This window comes from Opisthorchis viverrini (genome assembly GCF_000715545.1).
Source record: "Opisthorchis viverrini unplaced genomic scaffold opera_v5_141, whole genome shotgun sequence".
Lineage (NCBI taxonomy): Eukaryota > Metazoa > Platyhelminthes > Trematoda > Opisthorchiida > Opisthorchiidae > Opisthorchis > Opisthorchis viverrini.
In genome coordinates this window covers 903,875-925,692 of record NW_008751798.1, presented here as the reverse complement: position 1 = coordinate 925,692, position 21,818 = coordinate 903,875, and the positions used below count along the sequence as shown (strand labels likewise).

At 44.7% G+C, this 21,818-nt stretch overlaps 2 protein-coding genes across 2 annotated transcripts in view; one reads left to right on the top strand and one right to left on the bottom strand.

Moving 5' to 3' along the window:
• T265_06683 (hypothetical protein) overlaps positions 1-2,864 on the bottom strand; it is a gene marked incomplete at both ends in the record, with an annotated part of 3,775 nt that extends 911 nt beyond the window's left edge. Inside the window, one exon of the mRNA XM_009172008.1 lies at positions 2,601-2,864. Coding sequence (XP_009170272.1) covers positions 2,601-2,864 — 264 coding nt within the window. The remainder of the gene's footprint in view (positions 1-2,600) is intronic.
• T265_14097 (hypothetical protein) overlaps positions 1-21,539 on the top strand; it is a gene marked incomplete at both ends in the record, with an annotated part of 24,780 nt that extends 3,241 nt beyond the window's left edge. Inside the window, 11 exon segments of the mRNA XM_009172019.1 lie at positions 1,369-1,513; positions 3,694-4,015; positions 4,690-4,949; positions 6,856-7,020; positions 10,052-10,108; positions 13,161-13,631; positions 13,719-14,066; positions 17,504-17,542; positions 19,121-19,156; positions 20,149-20,268; positions 21,336-21,539. Of these exon segments, the coding sequence (XP_009170283.1) occupies positions 1,369-1,513; positions 3,694-4,015; positions 4,690-4,949; positions 6,856-7,020; positions 10,052-10,108; positions 13,161-13,631; positions 13,719-14,066; positions 17,504-17,542; positions 19,121-19,156; positions 20,149-20,268; positions 21,336-21,539 (2,167 nt within the window).
• Between the last annotated feature and the right edge of the window lie 279 nt (positions 21,540-21,818).

The window sequence follows — 21,818 nt, the reverse complement described above, 5'->3', positions numbered from 1 at the left end:
TATAATCTGCTCGCAAATCTTGATAACTATATTGCGAACACTTCTTCGTGAACCGGAGGGAGCTCGTCAGTGGTCAGTTTGATGTTACAGTCCTCGATTTTTTATATACCGGTTACGTAGCGGTCCATTACATGTTTGACACTCCTGGAGCCTGCATGGGTGTACACACCTGGCCAAATGTTCTCACGGGTTGGTCGCGGGAATGTTCCATAAAGGTTGAAGGTGTGGGATTTTCCTTGATTTATGGAGGGAAGTTTTGTGACTTTCCCAGTAAATTCACCCTACCAATAACGTCGACGTTCGTGGGTCTTACAGGATGTCGCTGAAATGACCGTCTCAAGTTGTGTGGATAGTCCTCACCGAAGTCCGGTCTGTTACTTTCCATGTTTACAGGCTGTGGCATCTCGTACCTGTATTTTGAATTTCTTAACTACATCTGACCGTGTAACTGAATTTGCTGTCCCAAAAGCGTATTCTCAGGATATCCTAACCAACTTTACAGTAGCTGTTACTTTAACTTTTGTCTGAGGTTCACTCTCAGACAAGTAGATCTTAGTGATCTAACATATGTATCACGAAGTTCATCTGACAAGCTGGGATGAAGCCCTATTATTTATTGGCCCACTGTTTGGTCAAGTTAGGTGGGTCTTCGAAAGTATCAGACCCTCAAACATACCACTATTTTCATTGCCCAAGAAGTGATAGTTTTGATCGACTCGACGGCACATATATATCTGATGCTGTATTGTACTGAGAATGTCCAACAGAACCCGATTCTCCGAGACGGCGGGGAGTGTTGTTAGACAGAAATTATTCATTCTCAGAAATATTAATTTAGTTTTTTGCCTACTGGAAATCGTTTTTTTAAAGGCACACTGACTGTGGTGGCTTAAACCTCAACATGATTTATCCCCAATAAGCAGTGAAACAAGCGATACCGCTAAAAATTGTTCGTTGGGGGGGGGGGTTAGGTGGTACTGTCTCCATCTACTAGCTGAAGACAGTACCACCTTTCCCTCTTGTGGTTCGTGTCCACAGAGGTGCCTTTTTTGCGAATAAAAACAACATTGCATCAATTTATCCATGTGTTGTATAAAGCTTGTGCTTTTCACCGCAAAGTCACGAGGTCTACTATTCTTTTGGCTGAAGAACTGCCCTCACTTACTGTTTTTGTTGTGGCAAATTCGTCGGCGCCCGTTGATCTCCAGTTCGTGCATAGTTTTTAGACGTCCACGAACCTTTTGAACTACCAGGCAAAACGTTTCTGCAAACCACGCAAGTTCTCCCTCCACAGCCTCTATCCTCACTCTAGTTTCTCTTCTCTGTATCGTTTTTATTTATTTATCGAGTTTTTTTTACCGTTTCTAGTGAATTGGAAGAACGACGGGAAATGCTAGAACACGACTTAGCTCAAATTCAAGAAGATTTTACGCTCACCCAGGCCGAACTGGCTGAGGCACGTGAACGTCAGGAACAAATTGAAAACGAGTTGGTTGCTTGTCAAAAAGATGTGGTGAGTTGTCGTTCCAACTTAATCTTACTTTCACTTACTTTCACTTAATTCTTTAAAACCTTGAGTTTGTGCTACCAATTGAGTTTACAACGCCGGCTCAGATGCCTTTTGTGATTGGAGAAATCGATCCATAAGGCAGTGAAACGAATTTCTCTCCCTCAGGTCATTTGCAGTGGACGATCCCTTAGATAATGACCCATCATCTACACATGTCTATGATCCCGAAGTACTCAAGTCCGCCACGGCTTGTGGTGTTAAATCTCGTCAGAAATCACGTGGTACATGCGCCTCGCGTTTTGAGGTTGGAATTTCGCCATATCCTGTAGGCCCATTTCTCTTTTTAGGAACTGAAAGCCACACTAGTAGCTTTTCGGGATGAACAGTCGAGTCACTGTCTAGAACTCCCTGCTGTAGCCATATTGGGGCCCCACACTGCCACGTTAACTGAGTTTGATCGGTGCGATTTAGTGATGGTGAATGGTACTTCTACATGATCAGATTCTTAGAACAGTGTATTTCCTTTGCTCTGCCGTGATTAAATCGAGACAGATAATTTCTCAGTACGACCTGGCATCGGCTTACATGCGTTCCCAGCCTCTGTCTCCCACAAGGCAATATGGCTTCGTATTACCCTGTAATCTTTCGAATAGTTGTGCAACATCCAGTAGCATTCAATTCATCTATTGGTTCAGCATCCTCGCACTCATCCATCCTCAAAACCGATCCCTTCTACCCATCCTTTTTGTGCTCTCTTTGCATCCGCCGGTCGAGATATCTAGATCACCGCCCTCAGCTAGTCTAGTCCCTCGGTATTGTCGCGTGGTTTCCGTCACATACAAACAGGTGATTGTGTCACAGGTAGTAGTTGGGTACGGGATTAAAGCTACTGATGTAGGTTTAGTCCCAGTAGGATACGATGGGCTTACGAAGCGCAGATACTATCCTTTCTAAGTTTTGTTTCCATCCTATTTTAAGACATTCGATTTGGGTTTCACTCTCATCCTAGTGGTGCATATCCTCGCGCGCGACTAAAGTCAAGCTTTATCCATATGACCTACCCCGACACAGTGTTTACGCCTTTACCCACTACTCTTTCAAGAGAGATCCCTCCAAAGAGAGCGAGATGACCCAAGTGGTTAGAGCGCGAATTTACTGGCCGAAAGATCCGTGGTTTGAATCTGATCTCTGCATCTCGATTTCCCCTGTCTAGGCTTGGGCAACCTGGCAGTATCCCAGCCCTCGTGCTTCCTTCAGGTGGCATGGCAGCTAGGTGCCGGAAGGATGCTACAGCTGAACGCTTTTTTGAGCACATTCCGACAGAGTCCAAGATTCCTTTGCGTCTCCATGTCATCTCTTCGCTTGATTTCTACATTGACTTCATCGAATCTTCTCAGCACTTGCTTTGCGCATTACAGCCGTGGTTGTTGTGTTCAGTTCATTGACTCAGATTCAAATCCAGAGGTATTCAGTTGGTTATATACGAACACGTTTGTTCGCTGTGAGATGTGTCCAACTACCGCCGATCGACTGTGAAGTAGACAGTAATTGGTCATTTCCATAGCCTCCTGAGTATCGACCGAAGAGCATTTGAGCTTGATTATTAGTGTTGAAAGTAAGGAGCATCTGATAGCCAGTTGTTGATTTAAAACTCATTAAAGTATGCAAATTTGCGGAACGCAGTCGTGCCAAAGTCCTCCTACTTTCCAGTTCCATCCCCTCACTTCCGTTTCGAGAAATACGCTCATTTGCAAATCAATCTGAATCTCTCGCTTGTGATATTTTACGACTGAATGTGCTGCACACAGGCCGCCTCATGATTCATGAAGCACATTCAGTTGGAGGACACCATAAACGAGAGATCCAATTGAGTCTCCCGTGGAAACCAAATTGATTTGCAAATGAGTGTATTTCTCCAAAACAGTCCAATTTGGGTTCAAGTAGATCATAAGGTTAACGGAAACTTGAGGACTGCGCCTACCTGATGAGCCTCAAGAAGGACGAAACCTGTCGCGGGCTGTCGACCTTGTGAGTAGTCTCCCTCTATTTTGTTGTGTACAGCTCAAAGAGGTCTAACCTAAACCTTGAACGTATAGTATTGACTGCTTTTTAACCTTCTTTGACCATCATATATATATATATATATATATATATTACTAAATCGTGCCATGGTTTTAAACCAGGAAGAGAAACGTGTCCGCTTGTTGAAGCTCAAATGTCGTCTGGAAGAGGAGGCGCATATTCGAGAGAAACACCAGGAAACGGAAAACGTCCTGCGTGGACAGGCAACCACCTTACTTCAGACTGCTCGTTCTGCCATATCTGATGTCACCGGCCTTCATGACAAAGTCCACCGGTTAGCCAGCCTGGATGAGAATAATCGAGAACGTGTCTCAAATATTTCTACTAACTGGGCTGTGGATCGGATGACCGAACCGATATCCCAGGTCGCTGACCTTTCGAAAAAGTTTGATTTGTTCTGTCAGAGTATTCGCAATGCACTATGTAAGTTTGCCAATATACTTTCTACTTTTTCGAAGGTAAATGATGCACGTTTGTAGTCCGTTTGAGAGTCCATGGGGTAACTTTTCTACAGAGAGTGCTCAAGGTTTCACCTTCAAGCTGACCACACTCAATTGTCGATCGGGAAACCCATCATGTGACCTATCATTTGGGAACTTCTACATACATTACACTTCATCGCATATTATTTATTAGCATGGTAGTTCTAGCTACTGAAGTATTTTTCAGCAGTGATCGAGGAAGCAGAGCGTGTAATTTGCATTTTTGTAGGTTCTAATTCAGTTTTATCATATGCAGTTGTATGCACTTCATTGAAGCCATGAAAAGCCGCACTTCCCGAAAATTCGTGGTGGAACTCGAGCACGCAAATGTGCAACGAACAAGTATTTAGCAATAAACAGCAGGATCCGTCCGTTATCATTCTTACCTAAGTGGGTTTGGAACCCACGATATTTTACCAAGTTCAGCTAGTAGTGACTGACCCTTTTCGACTAGTCTAGTTGGGCACCATGAAGCCCTAATGGGAGGTGTACAAAGGTGTTTACTCAGCGTGTCTTATCCTCTTAGCAGAGTTGAACTTGTGCAATCTTTGTCGTTTACTTTATGTTGAATATGTCCGTTTGGACTTTATGGTTTGATATTCTATCCCATTCCAGCTGATTTACGGACCAACAACGAGACGGTAGCAGTTCAGTTATTAGACAAGCAAAAAATACTGAAGCAGACATTGGCCGCGTCCTTAGCCAAAGAATGCATCCATGCTGCGGAACAAACTGATTTGTTTGCCAGCGAACAACTGAACCTATCCAAGGAGTGTCTTGAGACCACACTCAGGCCACAAGCAGAACGTATTAGGACGCTTTACTCGACGCTTCAGAATGAAAACCAGCAAATGACGCAACTCATCCAAAATCACGTGAGCTTACCTCATGGAGTTTTTATCATCTATTTGCCACTTGGCAATTTTTCCAGGATGCCCTTTTCAGTATACAGACAGATTTCAATCCCAATAGAGCCCATGATTCTGGTTCCGTGTGCTACTCGCTTGTCCCTCCAACACAACAATGTCGACTCGTCGCTAACCGGACCCTGCGTATTCTAAACTCGATTACTTCGTGCTTGTCATCTTGAACCTATTAATCCGATAAGTTTCACCCGTCCCCAAGCTGATTTCACTCGCACCTCACTCCTTGATGTCAACTTTGTTTTACTGAGACTGTTACAATTCCAACCACAAAAGGCTGCATGATCCTAATGATTATACGTTTGGGACACTCATTTTGTGATCTTTTGTGGTCTTCAGATAGGGACGCTGTTCTGAGTCCGGTTCAGAAGTAAAGGGAACTATCACCCTCAACACCTGATATGTTGTTTCGCTGACTTTTTGTGGGGAAATGCTGTCATTCATACAAAATCCCTCAGCAGACTGGATAGTATAACTAACTCACTTCTCATCCGCAAAGCCATTTCGGTTACTTGCTGATTTAGTTCCGTGTGGGTTGAGAAATCTCCCTCAACTTGTGGTAAGTGTGCTGTAGTCAGTCCTACCCAAACCTTCAGTCTTTTCAATCTATTGCGAATTAATCAAGTTTTTTGTTAAAACAAACGTTCGAGTTTTAGTTTGTCGTTCAACAGAATTTTACACAAATCATTCATTTATTCGATCTTTTCACACGAAGTATAATTTTTTTCCATCCATCTGTTCCTATAACCATCATTTCAGAAATGAGTTTGGACACTGAAACTTTGGTTGGCCGCCATGCTGAATTAATAGGTCGGGGGTCGTTCAGCTCGACCGAACTGCGCTGTTCTTGCTTTTAGGATATTTGGTCCTACCGACTAACAGGCATGCATGTTTAAACACTAAATTGTCCGGCAAATATCAAGTCGCCACCTGTGCTACCTGACTAGGTTACCTGACAGTCGATTGGTGCAACCAGGGCAGTTACCGGACTGTCACTCAAGGTATCGAGCAAGCTAGTCATGCTTTCCAAGCGTAAGCACGTCTGCCGATCACATGTATGATCCTGTGATGATTCAGGCACACCCAGCATATGACTACACACTGGCCTCTCATGGAAGATGTCGAGTTTCGAGGATGCACACTACTGATGAACTTTCGTAGTAGTGTAACTCGCATCCTGCTTTGATGTGATTGACGAAAACCATTCTGTACGGACAGGGGGAGGACTTTTTCCACAAGTTCTGTAACTACCACAATCAAATGAGTGTTCATAATAGAAGACACGCCAATTTGAACACCTATGAAAAAGCAAAGTTCAAAATGATGAGTAATTAAAGCACTTGAGCTTATCATTGGGACGATGCGTCTTACCCAGAAGACCGTGAATTGTGGCTGTCACGCTCTGTAATGATGATGATTCTCTCTGTCTGCATTTGTGTGGCCACGAGTGGAAAAGTGAACTTACACAGTACGATGAGAAACAGATTGGACGGTCGATTGAGGTGTATATTGGGCGCACCAAGGTCCGTGATTTGATTTGCGACAAGTCGAATGGTTTCTTTCACCGTGCTTTCGTCAATATAATTCGCCAATTACTCACGTGGCAAGTTGTCAATAATGTATACAGCTTCCATGATGCCATTAGTATAATTCATTCCATTTTGCACTCGATGACAGTGTGCTCGTTAACTAAGCGGAATTTCTTCACCTCACTGCGTATGGTGAGGCTGACTGTTTGTGAGTGGAGATGATGAACTGAACACGTCCTCAAAGTAGCACAAAATCTGCACTGTGACACCTCGTCGTATGCCTTACTGCAGCGATATAACTGTTGTTTTGACTAACCTTCTCTTTGTAGAATACCGCACTACGTGCATCCCACGCACATCTGGACAAGCTAATCGCGGACGTTGCACAGTTGGTGAAGATGTGCAATATGTTTGCCGCCGCACAACAAGAACGCAACAGTGAGCTAGGCAAACTATGGGACAATCACTACAAAAAGCAGAAAGAACTCACAAATGTGAGTTTTTTGGTCACCTGTCGACTAACTTTTCTGTGGTTGTTATATATTTAATGTAGTGGACATTGCTTGTCACTGTTTGAATTTGAGGTGACTAAGGCATGACAAACGGACGGATCGGAAGGTGTGTGATTCGAATCCACTCATTTCGGCTGCTTCCATCTGTAATTAAATAGGAGTTCGGCAGTAGTTTTAGATCTCATGCTTCCTATTAGTTGCTTGGTGATTGTCCTCTCTGGACGTGTTCTTGGTTCACCAGGTGTATCACTCAACCGTTTTGTTGAAAAAAGGAAATTCTCCGTGCTTTAGCTTCGTAGTCTACGATTTGTTCTTAGTCACGCATTCGATCCAGGTCATTCGATCAATGCATTGTCTACCCGAAATCGTAAGATGCTGCGACACTCAAAGTACGTCCTACTTGGTCGATGAAGCACACCATTTTTACCCAGCAATTTTCAGAGTTTATGTACATTCATCTGTTACCAATCTCGTAGTATTCATCGAGAGCATAAGGATACGCCAAAAAGTTAACCCTTCGAGAGAGAGAGAGACTCCGCATAGAGGTCATTTATCTAAATAGCCAAAAGCAGCGTTCCTCAGTCAGCTGTGATCTAATATGGATCTCTCTTACAGAGAATTGAATATCTAGGTTTCCCACGATACGAATTCGTCCCTCCTGGCTTTTCTTGTACGCATCGGCTTCAGTGCATGTGTCCGTCAACCATATCCAACCTGTTGTTCACCAACTGACCACTGTCCACCGAGAAACTACGTAGCTGCAATTTTTAAGGCCTTACTCATCTCTGTGGAATCACTCGATATCGTCAGATTGTTCGAGTTCGAGGCAACTTACAATTTGAGCTTCCAACCAATCGCTTCATGGTCAAAATTCACTCCAAATGTATTCTCTTGTTCGAATTCGGGAAGCCTGCCACTGTTTTGCTAATGCTCTAATCCCTCCGTGTCTGACGCTTGCTTTGTCTGTCTTCCTTAGAATGTGATAAACTGTGACACTTGGTAGAAGGGGGCGTTGGGGAAAAATATGGGAAAGTTTGGGTCCTTCTGGTGTCACTCGTTTTCCAGGACAGGGTTGTTGAAACGTTTTGTAGTCGCTAATCCAATAAGTCCTCTTTCAGAAGCCTGATGGTGGTGTTCACTTTCTTCTTGGATTTCATTTATCTCATCAACGGAGAACTCTCAGTCCACCGTAGTCGCGTTATAATACCTAACAAGTCCATGAGAACAGCTGCTGTTCTCAGTGACTCTTTCGGGCAGGCACACCTGCCTGTAGATTTACATGGATTCACGGCAAACAAATGGGGGTTCGGACAACGGGTACAGTGGAGAGACGTTTGGAAGGGGGTTTGAGTCGTAATTATTGAGATAGGTAGTAGTAGAATTACAGGTTGTCTCATAGGAATAATGGCACCTGCGTAGTCTCGGTAAGTATGGATGGCCTCGATAAGCATCAAAGTTGTGTGGATGACCAGTGCCTCAGCTGTTTGGTGAAATCAGACACGACTGGGGAAATTCAATAGATTACCTCAATTCCCACCTTTCTGAGATTTATTGGCTGATGTCAGTAAGGTGCGACCTGACTGGGCAGGAAATTGGTCTGCTATGGCCATGTATGAGATGCTTCGGGATATGCTCAGTTATTCTTTTCGGTGACAGATGTAGTGTTATACCAAAAAGTTAAAGTGATTATCTTTTTTAGTTCTTGGGGTCTAAAACTTAAAGCGGGTTTTACCTGCTCCTTCGGAGGGTTCCCTGACTATTAGTGAAAGGAAGAAGGCCTTCGGTGCGGAGTTGTTTATTAGAGAAACACCAACTGAACAGTTACAGTCTATTGAACAGGGAAGCAAAACTCTCATATGCATCTTGTTTACAAAAACTGAATATCCATCTTCTCCTTGAACGCGTCTTCTTGAACTTTCCTGGATATTCACCAAGCGTTACCCAAATACAAGCAAATGCTTCGAAGCGACTTCACAAATTCCGTAACAGATCTCAATTTTCAAGAGACGCGATGCGGATTTGGGAGAAAAGATACTACTCAGCCCTCATCAGTAGCATCCACCGTTACATTAACAGCCTATCTTAAATGCAGTCTCATGTGTATATGTTCCTGTTTTACAACGATTCTAGATTTGAGAGCTATGTCAGACAACTGATGTTGGTAATTCCGGGTTTTCCGAGGGTTTGTTCGGAACGTTCACAGTAAGTCAGCACTAGATTCCTTTCCCATCCCAACTGTTTGAAAGTTCATTAAAAAAGCTATTCTGTGGAAGTAGAAAACAAGGGAAAGAAGGTAGCTGATCTTGGCATTCTGAGGTATCCAAATTCCCGAACTTCAACCTTATACACTAGAGAGAGTCGGAGTACTCTTTTGCATCTTTGTTGGCGAGAGGTAAAGACAGGGCAGTGGATCTAGCTTAAGGGGTGGATCTAGTTAGAGTCCTCCCGATCAAAAAAGTCGTTCAGCTCTAACACCTTTTCGGTGCCAAGCTGCCATGCCACACGAAGGAGGCACGAGGGCCAGCATACTGTCAGGTTGCCCAAGCCTAGACAGGGGAAGCCGAGAGGCGAAGGTCGGGTTCAAACCACGGACCTTCCGGTCAGTAGATTCGCGCTCTAACCACTTGGCCCATCTCTCCCCAGTTCTCCAGATCCGATGCTTCGCACTGTGCTGGTGATCTCAGTTGGTGGAATGGACCATTCATCTAAAATTTGTTGGTTCCAGACATCAGATGGGTACAACCCAGATGGTGTTGGCACTTTAGATGATATTCCACCTGGTTGGTTCCTCTTTTCTCCAACAACCATCTTATGATGATGCCAACGGTAGAATTAACACCAGAACAAATTCCGAGTCTTCTGTTTGACCTTTGGAATCTCTCGTGAGACAGTAACCTGTGTCATTGTGACCACATTTGAGTCTACTTGTTTGATACAGGCCGTTTTTGTGATCCAGCATGAAGGTCACTTAACCCACTGTTGACCTACAAATCTGATATGCACTTTTTTGCAGACGATTCGGTCGGCCCTGTCCAGCCTGGAGAATGACCAGGAAACAACATATGACCACGTGAGTCCATTTTTCGTTCCCTATCTTTTCCAAGTTGCCATACCTGATCACGTGAGAATCCGAAGTGCTGTGCCTCCTTGACCTACTCGATACTGATGACAAGATTGTGTCCTAATCATTTTGTACCAAATTAATGGTCATCACCTCGGTTAAATAATTCTCTTGGACTTCAGCAAAAACTTAACACAGTCATTCCGAGGTACCAAGCAACAAAACGTGTGCAAAACGCGCACACGTGACCATGTACTATGTGCTGGAAGCATTCTGAACTTCAAACAGCCTGTGACGGCGTCATTGGGGTACGAAAATTAGTTGGCCAATTTTTCCACGGCATGATTAACAGGACTCCAAAAGTTTCGAGACAGGTGTGCGAATCCTGCCGCATTAGAGAGTGGCTTCAGAGATGAACAGGTTGTGTCATACGTTTCTGAGGTGCGCCGACACAGAGTTGCACTGGATAGATCTCTGTGGTGTTTTTCGGTATATTGTGAGGATACCCTTTTCCAAACAACGTCATTTTTGCAGTACTCGAGAAACGACTCTTTGTCGAACCAAAAATACATCAAATAATTGGGCGTTTGATCAACTGTTATCACATAGTTCATAGTCACACCACTCTCGTTTGAACGGTCGTCCTCCTGTTCTGGCGTAATTATTCCCATGAGTCCACACTAAAGGGAAGCACTGGACTCGAGTTTCGTTCTTATTAGAGCTCATCAGCGGTGCGTATCCAATGGCCGTCCCGGGATTCGAACCCCGGACATCTGACATGCGAGACGAGCGTGTAACATTCTTTGAATGTACATTTCGACTTTCTTTTTTTTGAACCGCTAAATCATTTGAATCACACATAGTTACATTGCGCTACAGAGGTATAGCTGGCCGGTTTTGTCTACATACTGTTTACGTCATAACAGTATGTGCTGCACTGTCAACCAGATACTTGCATGTCCGATGAAGCTTGAACACACTTGCCTCACGCACAATTAGTCGATGTAAGAAAGATGCTTTACGACGATATTGGGGTGTACAATCACACCGATTGCTGATGACAGACGGTTGCCTAGACGGTACTCGAAGATGCGTCGCTCGTTGTACCTGATCATTCGGTGCATTCATTGTTATGCTACTCAAGCTAATGGAAAAATAGGATTTGTTGTGCTTTTTCCGGGGAACCGAATCCCAGATGGCTACAAATTAACCGAAAAAACACGTTGAAATGTGAAATGTGTGGCTGTAAGGCGTGGCCTCTGCGGGCAGTGGGACTGAGACACCTTCAGGTGTTGTCCCGTAGGAATGGTAATGCATTTGCATTTCCCGCCAAACACCGCTGCCTTGTGGTTGGGTTTCTGAGCCAAAGTCTTTGGTTGAGGACCCTAATCATCCTTCTATCTAGGTGTGGGCGCCCTGACGTTATCCCAGCCCACGTACAAGGTTGTACGGCAGCGAAGCATCGGTGTTGAACGGTGATGTCATGCTGTCGATGATGATGATGAAGTGGGGCAGCGAAGCACCAGGGTTTGAATAAGTATGCTATTTCCTTGATAATGATGATGGTGATATCTTCTCGAAAAAACTCAACAGTTCGTGTTTTACGCCATGGGAGTTCTCTTTGTGCGCTAATTTTCAGTTTCCGTGAAATATTCCATTGCACCTGAACTGCGCCGCCCTATTAATGTCTAATGCATGTGTGGGTATTTTTCAGGTGGACAGAGTTATCAATGTCCAAAAATAAATTGTTTTTACTCCATTGAATGTGGAGCGGTTTTGTGATTTGTTTTTTCTCCGTCTTGCTGTACGATCGTTGGATTTTTCGAAACCGACTAGCCGAGGCAGTAACAGCAGCTAGTGCATTTTCTCAGTACTGTTCTGGAAGTGTGTTTCATAAGTAAACGGCCTCTAGAGCACACCACATTTTCGGGAAGTGAGAGAATCAACGTGAGCCTTATTCAGACGCGACATGATATTGTTTTTCATGGCTACGGGGTGAATCCTCCACTACACGGATAACCCTGGCATGACATCCAATTTTCAAACCTCCAATGTGCAGCAAGTATCTCGTGGTTGAATAAACCGGTTACCTGAGGGCGATTTCCTGTAGTTTGTGATTCACGTTTACTCAGCCCGTTGTTTAAAAAGCGAATCAGATTCCTTGAAGATGTAAACTCCACGAGATTTTGTATCTATGTAAGCGTGAATGGATAGACTGTGTGAACTTTGCGTGGTTGGTTTCAAACTGTTCATATCCAATCTAAGAGCCCACTACCAGGTTTTACTCCGCCATTTGCTTTCATTTGGCTATTGTTCTCGCTAGTCAAGGGAATGTTGGCAGCTCAGATTGTCTAGATGGCTCCTTGTCTGTTCGCTGAACTGGGCGATTTTGCAATCAAATTGCTCAGATAAGCGAACAGAACAATAGAAGGTATGATTTTTGTTCAGAAGTGCTGTTGTTTTAATCAGGTGGCAGCCAACTTACTTATCGGAGCTAGCAGTCAATGTTTAAAGAGGACATAATAATTACCAGGCTGAGATTGCGTGCTCAGGATGTGGTTGGACCCAAAAGTCCCGGTTGCATAATACCTTTTGCCTCTAATGAATATTGTCTGGAGAATTCGGGATGTGCCCCACCGAAGGAATCTCCTTTCTAATCCCAATTCTCGGTGGAAGATTCGTATTGGACAGACTGAGATTAATGTAATCCGTCTTGTACATGATCTAAAATCCCAAATGATACGACACAGCTCAACCCAGTGATAGGCCTGCCGTCACGTCTTAGCCGAACTCGCTGTTGATAGCTGCACGCTGGGCTGGGATGAAGTCCACGAAAGATGCTGGGTCGATTCCGCTGATGGATGATAATGGTTTTCCCGAGGAACAAGGGGCTTGTGGGAAATGCCCACCCTTTCCCTTTCTTTTCACTCTCAACTCTCCTTCACAGCTTTATAGTATTTGGGTTCCGATCTTTACTACTGACGTTTTGTTTCTCGTGATCAGGGCGACGATGTTTAGAGACCTCACCTTGTGGTCATTTCTTCTACATCTCTTCATACAGGTTGTCACTACTACTGCTGTTATGCAAACTCAGCTGAATGACTGGCATCTAACCCACGTCCAGGAACTGAATAAACTGGAGCATATGTTGTCCAGTTCTAACAAAGCTTCAGCTACTAGGCTTGATACCTTTGAGTCAGACGGACACAATCAGCTTGAGCAATTAGATCACACTTTGTCCTGTGTTATGGCGGAACACGAGACGTTGCAAACAAAGGCGGATACATGTTTGGAACGTTTGTGCAAACAGGCAGTTGATTTTTCCACATACGGTCTTGGTGCAGAGCTGCGACAGAGGGCTCAACGCTGGAAAGACCCGGATACGGAATCACAAAACAGCCAGGTGGAACATGCATCCATTCAACTGGACTCTCTTGTCCTCACTACCGCGAAGGAGGTGACTGATTTGTCACAAGTCACCAGTGGCAAGGCGCTGATAGTGGAGAACTTGAGCGGTGATACATCTTACCAAGTGGGTTTTATCAATGATACCTGTGCTTCGCACTTTAGAGCCTTCAGTTTTGCACGCATTGTCTTATTGTCTCATTTTTCCTTGTAGGCCTCGATCGCATTCAAGAAGCTGAAGGAAAATTTGGAAGACGTTCCAGCAGACTTTGGTCACCAGCTATCGGAGAATCTTCATCGGTACACACCTACTGGACAAACCCCACAACCGAAAGCATTTACTTACCCCGAACAGCTGGCCCAAACCGCTCCGCATGCGCAGCTTCGCCGGGCTTTTCGCGTTGTCCAGCAACAACAGGGGTTACAGGAGGCGTCGCTCACACCGCTACCTTTGGACAAATCGCTTGAAGCTGTTTCAGAATGCGCAGTCAGTCCAACGGAACTTCAACAGGAGAAATGCGTTTTCCCATGTGGTGAGGACTGCGTTAGTACCAGCGGAGTGGTAAGTCATTTTATTGCATAAACGCTTGTCAAAGCGGTTCAAGCCACCCGTTCAATATTGTATGTCAATGTCCGGCCTGCTGGATCATTCTGATAGAAGCGTTCCGGCAGATTATTGTTCTGCAGTACATCGTTCATTCGCTAGGTACATTTTACTTATGTGTGTCGTTGTATTGTCCCAGCCTCTTCTGCCCTTGATGCGGTGCGTCTAGCATTGAGGTCATAGTGAAAACGCTGGATTTTTACGTCGAAAATGCCCAGTATTAATTTACCTACCCACTGATGTTCTTTCAATTCAAGGGTGTGTTCAATTCTGCCGATTGGTCAGTGCTCCGAACGACACTTGCTCAACAGAGGATAGAACGAAAGTTTACAAACATAGCCCGGTCCTTACATTCACGTATTTCTGGGTGTGCGAGTGTACCGTGAGCTCTCTGCCACCTACAGAAGTGTCGCCTGGCAACCATACCCACCCTATCTGTTTGCTGTTGAACGTCATCGCTGATCAAATAATGAGGCGACTGTCGAAAGTCCTTGAAAACCCCGGCGTTCAACTCGTTGCAAATGAAAGCCTTGTCGATCTGGATTACGCGGACCACATGTTTCTCATCATTAGGGACGAAGGCAACTCGCAGACTCTGCTGAATACACTGACCACCATTGAACCATCCTTTGACGTACACCTTGAGTCTTCAAAGTGTAGAGTCATTCAAGGCGTGCACTCTCTGAACATGCCTGTTGCAACTCAAGGAGGAGCACTGTGTGTTCTGTCCGACGAAGTCAGTGCGCGAGTCTAAGACCGAAGTGACGTTTGCCGATTAGCGTCACTTGTGTCCAAAAGGGTCGGGTGTACCAGGCCACAGTGACTGCTGTACTTTTGAATGGTTGTGAGACATATCTCCAGCGAAAATATGATGTAAGGCGTCTTCAGGCTCTTGGCTACCGATATCTCAGAAATGATGTTGGTATTGGGTGGTGTCAGTGTATTCTTAACGAGGCACTTAGGAGACGGGCTTTTTGCTGGGCAGCAGGTACTCCTGGCACCGTCACCTGTGCATGTCGAAACATCGTCCACCGAGACGAGTAGTTTCGTTTTTTCCAGAATGGCTCAAACTTCGAAGTGAATGACGTACACTTGGCAGGAGGTTGTGAAAGGGAGTTTAGGTTGGTAGTGTGAGGAGATTTGGGATTTTTGTGGGATTTCGTTCGGATTTTGTCTCTCTCCTACCGAGACTCTTCGGAGTTTCGTGAGATGCGCACTGCTGATGATTCCCAATAAGAATGAAACAGCTGTACAGTGCTTCTCGGCTTTTCAGCATAGATTGGCTTCACTTACGGGTGTTGGTGCCTTCCGGGATGAGTCCAAGGGTAGTGTGAGGAGATTTGGGATTTTTGTGGGATTTCGTTCGAACCGATTTTGTCTCCTACCGAGACTCTTCGGAGTTTCGTGAGATGCGCACTGCTGATGATTCCCAATAAGAATGAAACAGCTGTACAGTGCTTCTCGGCTTTTCAGCATAGATTGGCTTCACTTACGGGTGTTGGTGCCTTCCGGGATGAGTCCAAGTGACCCCTGAGCGTTTGGCTAGAGACATTGCAGGGATGTTCGAGATGACCCAAGTGGTTAGAGCGCGAATTTACTGACCGGAAGGTCCGTGGTTCGAACCCGACCTCTGCTTCTCGTCTTCCCTGTCTTGGGCTTGGGCAACCTGGCAGATCCCAGCCCGCAACCTTCGGGTGGCATGGCAGCTAGGCACCGAAAGAGTGCTACAGCTCAATGATTTTTTGCAGGGATTGATGGCTGGCACCAGATCCCTCACTCATCCTCTATTTTCTCTTCTTTTCACTTTGAGGCTTCGAAGGTAATTAAATAGACTTTCGTTGTGCAGCAGTGAAGCATCAGCGTCAACACGAATGCTACCACCTCTGATGATTGTGTACCTATATCTACTCTCTCTGTATGCAGTACGAACACAATCTCCAAGTCAGTCCCCACTATAATTCATGTTTCTTCTCGATGTTGAGTTCGAGTTTCCACGATTTTCCAAAGGTGACATTTGTTTGTTTGACTTTTTTTCACGGATAGACTTAAAATATCAACAATGTGTTGTAAAGGACGGCAAATCCTAATTTCTGTTACGTGATTGTCCAGACACGTGCTTACGGGCCTAAAAATTGATCCAGTTTAATTCTTTTCGGAAACGGCACTTAGGCATTCTTCTGGGTCGTGCCCTTTAGAAGTACTGTCTTGTAGGTAGGGGGGACTGGAATTTCCTCCTTGCATTTATTTTGTCCAAGACAGACATGGTGGAGTTAGCCATCGCTATTCCCCCTATTCGAGGGTGCTAATCAGGACTCATCCAGATTAAGTGTGCGTACTTTTATCAATGCTAACTGTCTCGGAAATAGTAACAGCCAACATCCTGGAACTTTGGTGCATTTGTTCTGGATTTCATTCTGTTCTTCACCAAATGCAGGAGTTTTCCAATTTGCGCAAACTCAGAAAAAATTTTCGGTTCACCCCATCTTCCCCAAATTACATTCGTGTTCTTTTTTATAGTAATTAACGACATGAGACCCTGCTATACTATTTTCTGTGTTCTTTTTGGAAGTGGAACAGCACATGATCCACTCATTTCGATCTGACGTGTTTGCTACTCTGAGGCATCGAACAACATCCCCCCACCAGATCCAGATACATACGAGTTAGGTATCTCACAGTGGGCTGAGTTGTAAACATATTTCTTCATGCCGCATCTATCAGCCGCTCACTCTTCATGTTACAACAATGGAAAGTATGATCGGTCTTGTACAGTACGACAGTCAATTAATGGCCGTCGGTGGAAATCTACTCCAATAGGGTTGGATCCTCATCTCAGCTAGTGATTCAGTTCTCCGCGCAGCACTTCTTTGTTCAAGTATTCTTGCCACATGTTGCATGACGTGTAGTCGTGTGCATCGATGCCTGATGTGCAAGAAGTCATACAGGTGAATTCCTTGTGTCAGCGCGACAACCACATACCACAATGGTCGGAGTTGGGACCCTACCATTGTGATGGTTGATATTGAATTTACTAGTCTCAAGGTTCCCTAGCTGCATCTACTAATGAACAACTTTGACTATTGGTTCCTTGTAGAATAGAGGGGGACTAATGTCCAATGTGGTTGGAGGTTGTTTGTCCTCGAATCGTGCGATCCGTTTGGTTGGGTGTGTGCGTTCCTCGAAAAATTTATCCTGTCTTCCACTGTACTCCTGTACACCAGTAGTGTGTTCTCGGACGCAAGACTGAATGAAAATCCGCAGGTAATAAATTAACTCATTCGTTTGACTATACGCCGAATTCCTCATTTATTCTGCATTTGCATCTTAGTTGGTATTCTGTTTAAAGCTATTATTAAGTGTAATCTGCCGCATAGCCCTCTTCTTTCTTCTTACAGGAGTCTGCATCTACGTTCTCTGGAGTCCTAAAGGAACAGGTAGGGATTCGGCTCCCTTCGTTTTCTCTAATTTTCTCGATGATTAATTGCTGTTTCGAATTGTGCGCCAGACAAATCGTCCGTCAGTTTGATATTCATCATCAGTTGTCAAAATTTCCCAGTTTCTGTATAAATGCAAATGACTAGGTTTTCTCATTTGCAAACTAACCTGGAACATCACAAACGAGAGATTCAGCTGGGTTCCAGGTGAGTTTTTCGAAAAACCAAATTAGTTTGCAAATGAGTATATATTCTCTAATTTCGTGCAATCTGGTTTCAAGTAGAACATAAGGTTGATGGAAACCCGGGGACTACGCCTACCTGATGAGCCCCAAAAAGGGCGAAACCGGTCGTGGGCCGTTGATGGATTTTCAGCACAATACAAAGACTAGGTTTTCTGTTCATACTGCGGGCCTTTGAGCAGTCTCCTAGCTGTAGCCACATTCGGACTAAATTCTAGCTTAGACGAACTGCAACTTCTTGGCCCAGAACTCCTAAGAATTCGACAGTAGTCAGGAACTAACAGACCGTTCATTGGTTGACGAGATTGAAAATACGAAAGGACTGTAGAAAAAACAGTCCTCAGAGTTCTATCACAAACCGGAATATGATAAAAACATTGGTAGCATGACTTCCGTGATTACTTCTAGTCGTAAAATTGTGTAAGTTAGTGGATCACCATTTATTCGGACGGACAAATTGTCGTCGCTTTAACTAAAAAGTATGGTTGGTCGATGCTGCTTGATCTGCACGGAATGTGATTTGTTCAGGACCCAGGAAACTAAACAGGTTATGTTCGGCTGTGGGTCACGGCAGGCTGGAGGTGAGCTGAACGATTCCTGCTGATTTCGTCCACGTGCTGATAGATATTATTCCTCCGTCACTTGTTTGCGGACGCTTTACCCATCTGTTTCTTCGATTGATTTATTTTCTGGCTCTATAGCAATGTTCCTCCACAATCGGCTGGGTTTTTAAAGCGAAAATTGTGTACTTTTTCGTTCCCCCTATGCATTTCGATGCATGACGATTTTATCTTTTATACAATCGACTCCAGGCTCCTAATGGCCTGATTCTGTGGAATTAGTATTATCTATAGCACCATTTCGGCGCATAGTTATCATTCCACCCAAAGGAAGCACGCGGACTGTGAGGTACAGATTACCCACACCCATATAGGATCAGCAGAGATGCTGGGTTTGGTTCAAACCACGCACCTCATGGCCTCAACTACTAAGCTAGCTCGGGCTTGAAACCCTCAGTAAACCTGAAGACAATGGGAAGACCACTTCTCATAACGGATCACCTTTGGTCGGTTCCTTTGGAGCGGACGACTGGGTGTAGAAAACCTGGTCTTTGTAGCCGAGGCCATTAGAACATCCACATCGAGCTGCACAGGAAAACCAGGGGAGAAAAAAACAGACGCTTACTTTGTTCCTTGCTTGGTTGTCGCCCCTTAGTTTCCAGTTTCGACTTACAAGAGGTTGCTGATGCGGTGTCGCAGATGTACTACTGAACCTCACAAATCACTAAACCTGCGAAAGCGTGCTCACTTGTCTTTATTTGTTCTCTTCTCCCCAGAACACTCCAATACGTGGACGGATTTTCCGCACACAGGTAGGGCACCTTCACATTTTTACTCACCCAGTTTGTTTCAATCCAGAGTAACCTTGAATGGAATGGAAACTGTTATCATTTTGGTTTAGACCTTCGGTCGCGTACGTTGCTTCTTACGATTCATAATTAAATGATTTATGTCGGATGGTCTTGCGAAATGACTACTTATAAAGCTGAAGCTGTTAGGGTGTGTGGATCCAGCGGCCGCGCTTCGTAGTTACTGTCGCATTTGTCCACTGCAATGGCTAAGTCGCCTTCCCACTCAGCACGAAGCCTGCGATTTCACCAGTTCACCGCAGCCCAGACACTAGGGAAGCCAGCTGGCTGTCCGAACTACTCTCCTTTCGAATAAGCCTTTCTTTCAGGCATGTCGGTCTTTGCAAGCCGACCGTATTAGTTTCGCTAAGTCAGTCAGATTCTCTCCTGGCCAAAAGACCCAATAGCATGGTCAATGACCAGTGGTCAATGTAGTTCAGTCTTATCACTATCTAGAAGAATTTCGATCGCACACTTGATTGCTCCGTAATGTCCGAATACAAACAGTATCATTGTCTTTGCCCTGTCGTACACAGTCTTCTTGAGCGAGGGCTCATCGTTGTCTGGAATCCGCCATAGCCTCATGTATAAATTACACTTTGGTTTATGGTCCAACACTGTTGGGCCAGACATCATCCCTTCCCCCTCATGTAATGTCTAGAAAGAGTGAATTCCAAAGAAACGGAGTCGGACACATGTTCCCAGGTGATCCTTTCGGTTGTCCAGAATAAGGTAGGTCTGTTTTCACAGAAATATTAGGCAGGAAGGTGGGTAGTCATAATTTCAGGAGACCCCCTGTCAGAACGACTTTAATATGAAACGACTACCTCGGTTCATCTGAGTTCAAACTTCTATGTCATTTGGATTGTTCAGCTATATGACTAACAACCAATCGTTCGGACCAATCGCATTTATTATTCTCGTCCTACCCATCGTCCTGTTTCGTCCACATTCAGCCTAGCGACAAAACTCCGATATCACCGAATCCTGCAAATTCCCAACAGACGGCAACCTCAAAGGCTATCAGCTCCGTTCCGTCCACCCCAGTTGTTCAATGTCCAAAACCACGGCAAAGAGTGGGCAGGTCGAAAAAATAAACCGCGTTTCACCCCCCTTTGTGACGTGCCTCTCTCATTTTGTTTTATTCCACTCGTCTTCCTATTTTTCTAAAGCTGTCAGCTTGTCACACGTATATAACGAGTTCATGCCTTTGTGTATGCATGTGCATTTATGTTTTTTAGAAGCTCTTTGTGTATGGTACTCTGTACGAAGAAATTTTTGTCAAGCGATAACTAACTTTCATCGGTCGTTTTAAATGATCCCATCAGGTGGGGAGAGTATGTGGTCATTAACCATTAAAGTCTGTAATTGTTGTATCGTGGTTACGCCTGCACTGATCCTGCTAGACTACGCGGTAAGGAGAAGACAGAGAACTCGGGACACGGCTGTATTGTCAGGACAAAACATACAGAGCTTCTGCGTAAAATATAGGATGACTAAATGGCCAAATATGGTCGTTCAGTTGTCCGTTCTGTACATCCAATCGCGGTTTCCCGGTCGTGAACAATCTCAGCCCCACTCTACCGGTCTTATTTTGCTAAGCCGTGTTGGGTGAGCTCCGCCAACTTACTTGCTTTCTGAACGTGTCGTGCCGATGGTGCCCTTGGGGATGCGTCACTCTTTGCACATCTACTTTTTCCATGTCTGGGCGCGTCCTGACAGCAACCATAGTTTGAATTACGAATCCTTTAACAAAATGACCCAGAAGCAAAATAGTCACTCCATACGCGCGTTTGCTTTGTTCACTATGTCCGTGACGTGACGGGTAGCATATTGTATATATGCATGTAACATCCACTTTTGTTAAACGGAACAACGGTTATGCTCTTTTAGAGAGATCCAACTTCAAACATTTTATATCGGTGCCCGATTGCGCTTCAGCAGGTTTAAATAACAAACTGTTCTCAGTGGCTTTTAGGTGGTGTTGTCAAGTTACCCAAGCCTAGACAGAGCAAGTTGAGAGTCAGAGGTCAGGTTCCAACCAGGGACCTTCTGGTCAGTAAACTCGCGCTCTAATCATCGACCCATCTTGCGCTTTCGAGTATGCGTTCCCTGCACTTCTGACTGGTCATTTTACTTGTAGACGATTGTTCGCTCCCAGTCTTACCAGCTCTTCCATAACGTACATATCTGTGACCTCTATGGTTATACTTGTGTGCTCAAACGTGCCGTTCACCATATTCAGAACTTCGGCGGTGAGGCTAATTTATCATTGGACCGAAAACTAGCGGGGACAGTCAACTGTAACAAAGCACAATGGATGTTCAGTTCACAGTGCCACAGATAACCGAGTTGACGCGGATGCCGTTCCGATCCACACTACTTGGACAATTCGATCGATATTAGGCACGCATACTCAGTATCTCTGCTTTGTCCAGCACGATTACACTCTTTCAGGTGCTTTGTCGGTAATGACATGCAAGGCGTCAATCCAGCAGTCAAGTGATCTGCCTTTGACTTCTCAATGTACGCCTCATCGTTTTTTCTCTCTGCTCTGTCCAGAATAGCTGTCTAGTAAAAGTTCTTAATTCATAACCAACGCCTGATTACCATTCAGCCTCAATGC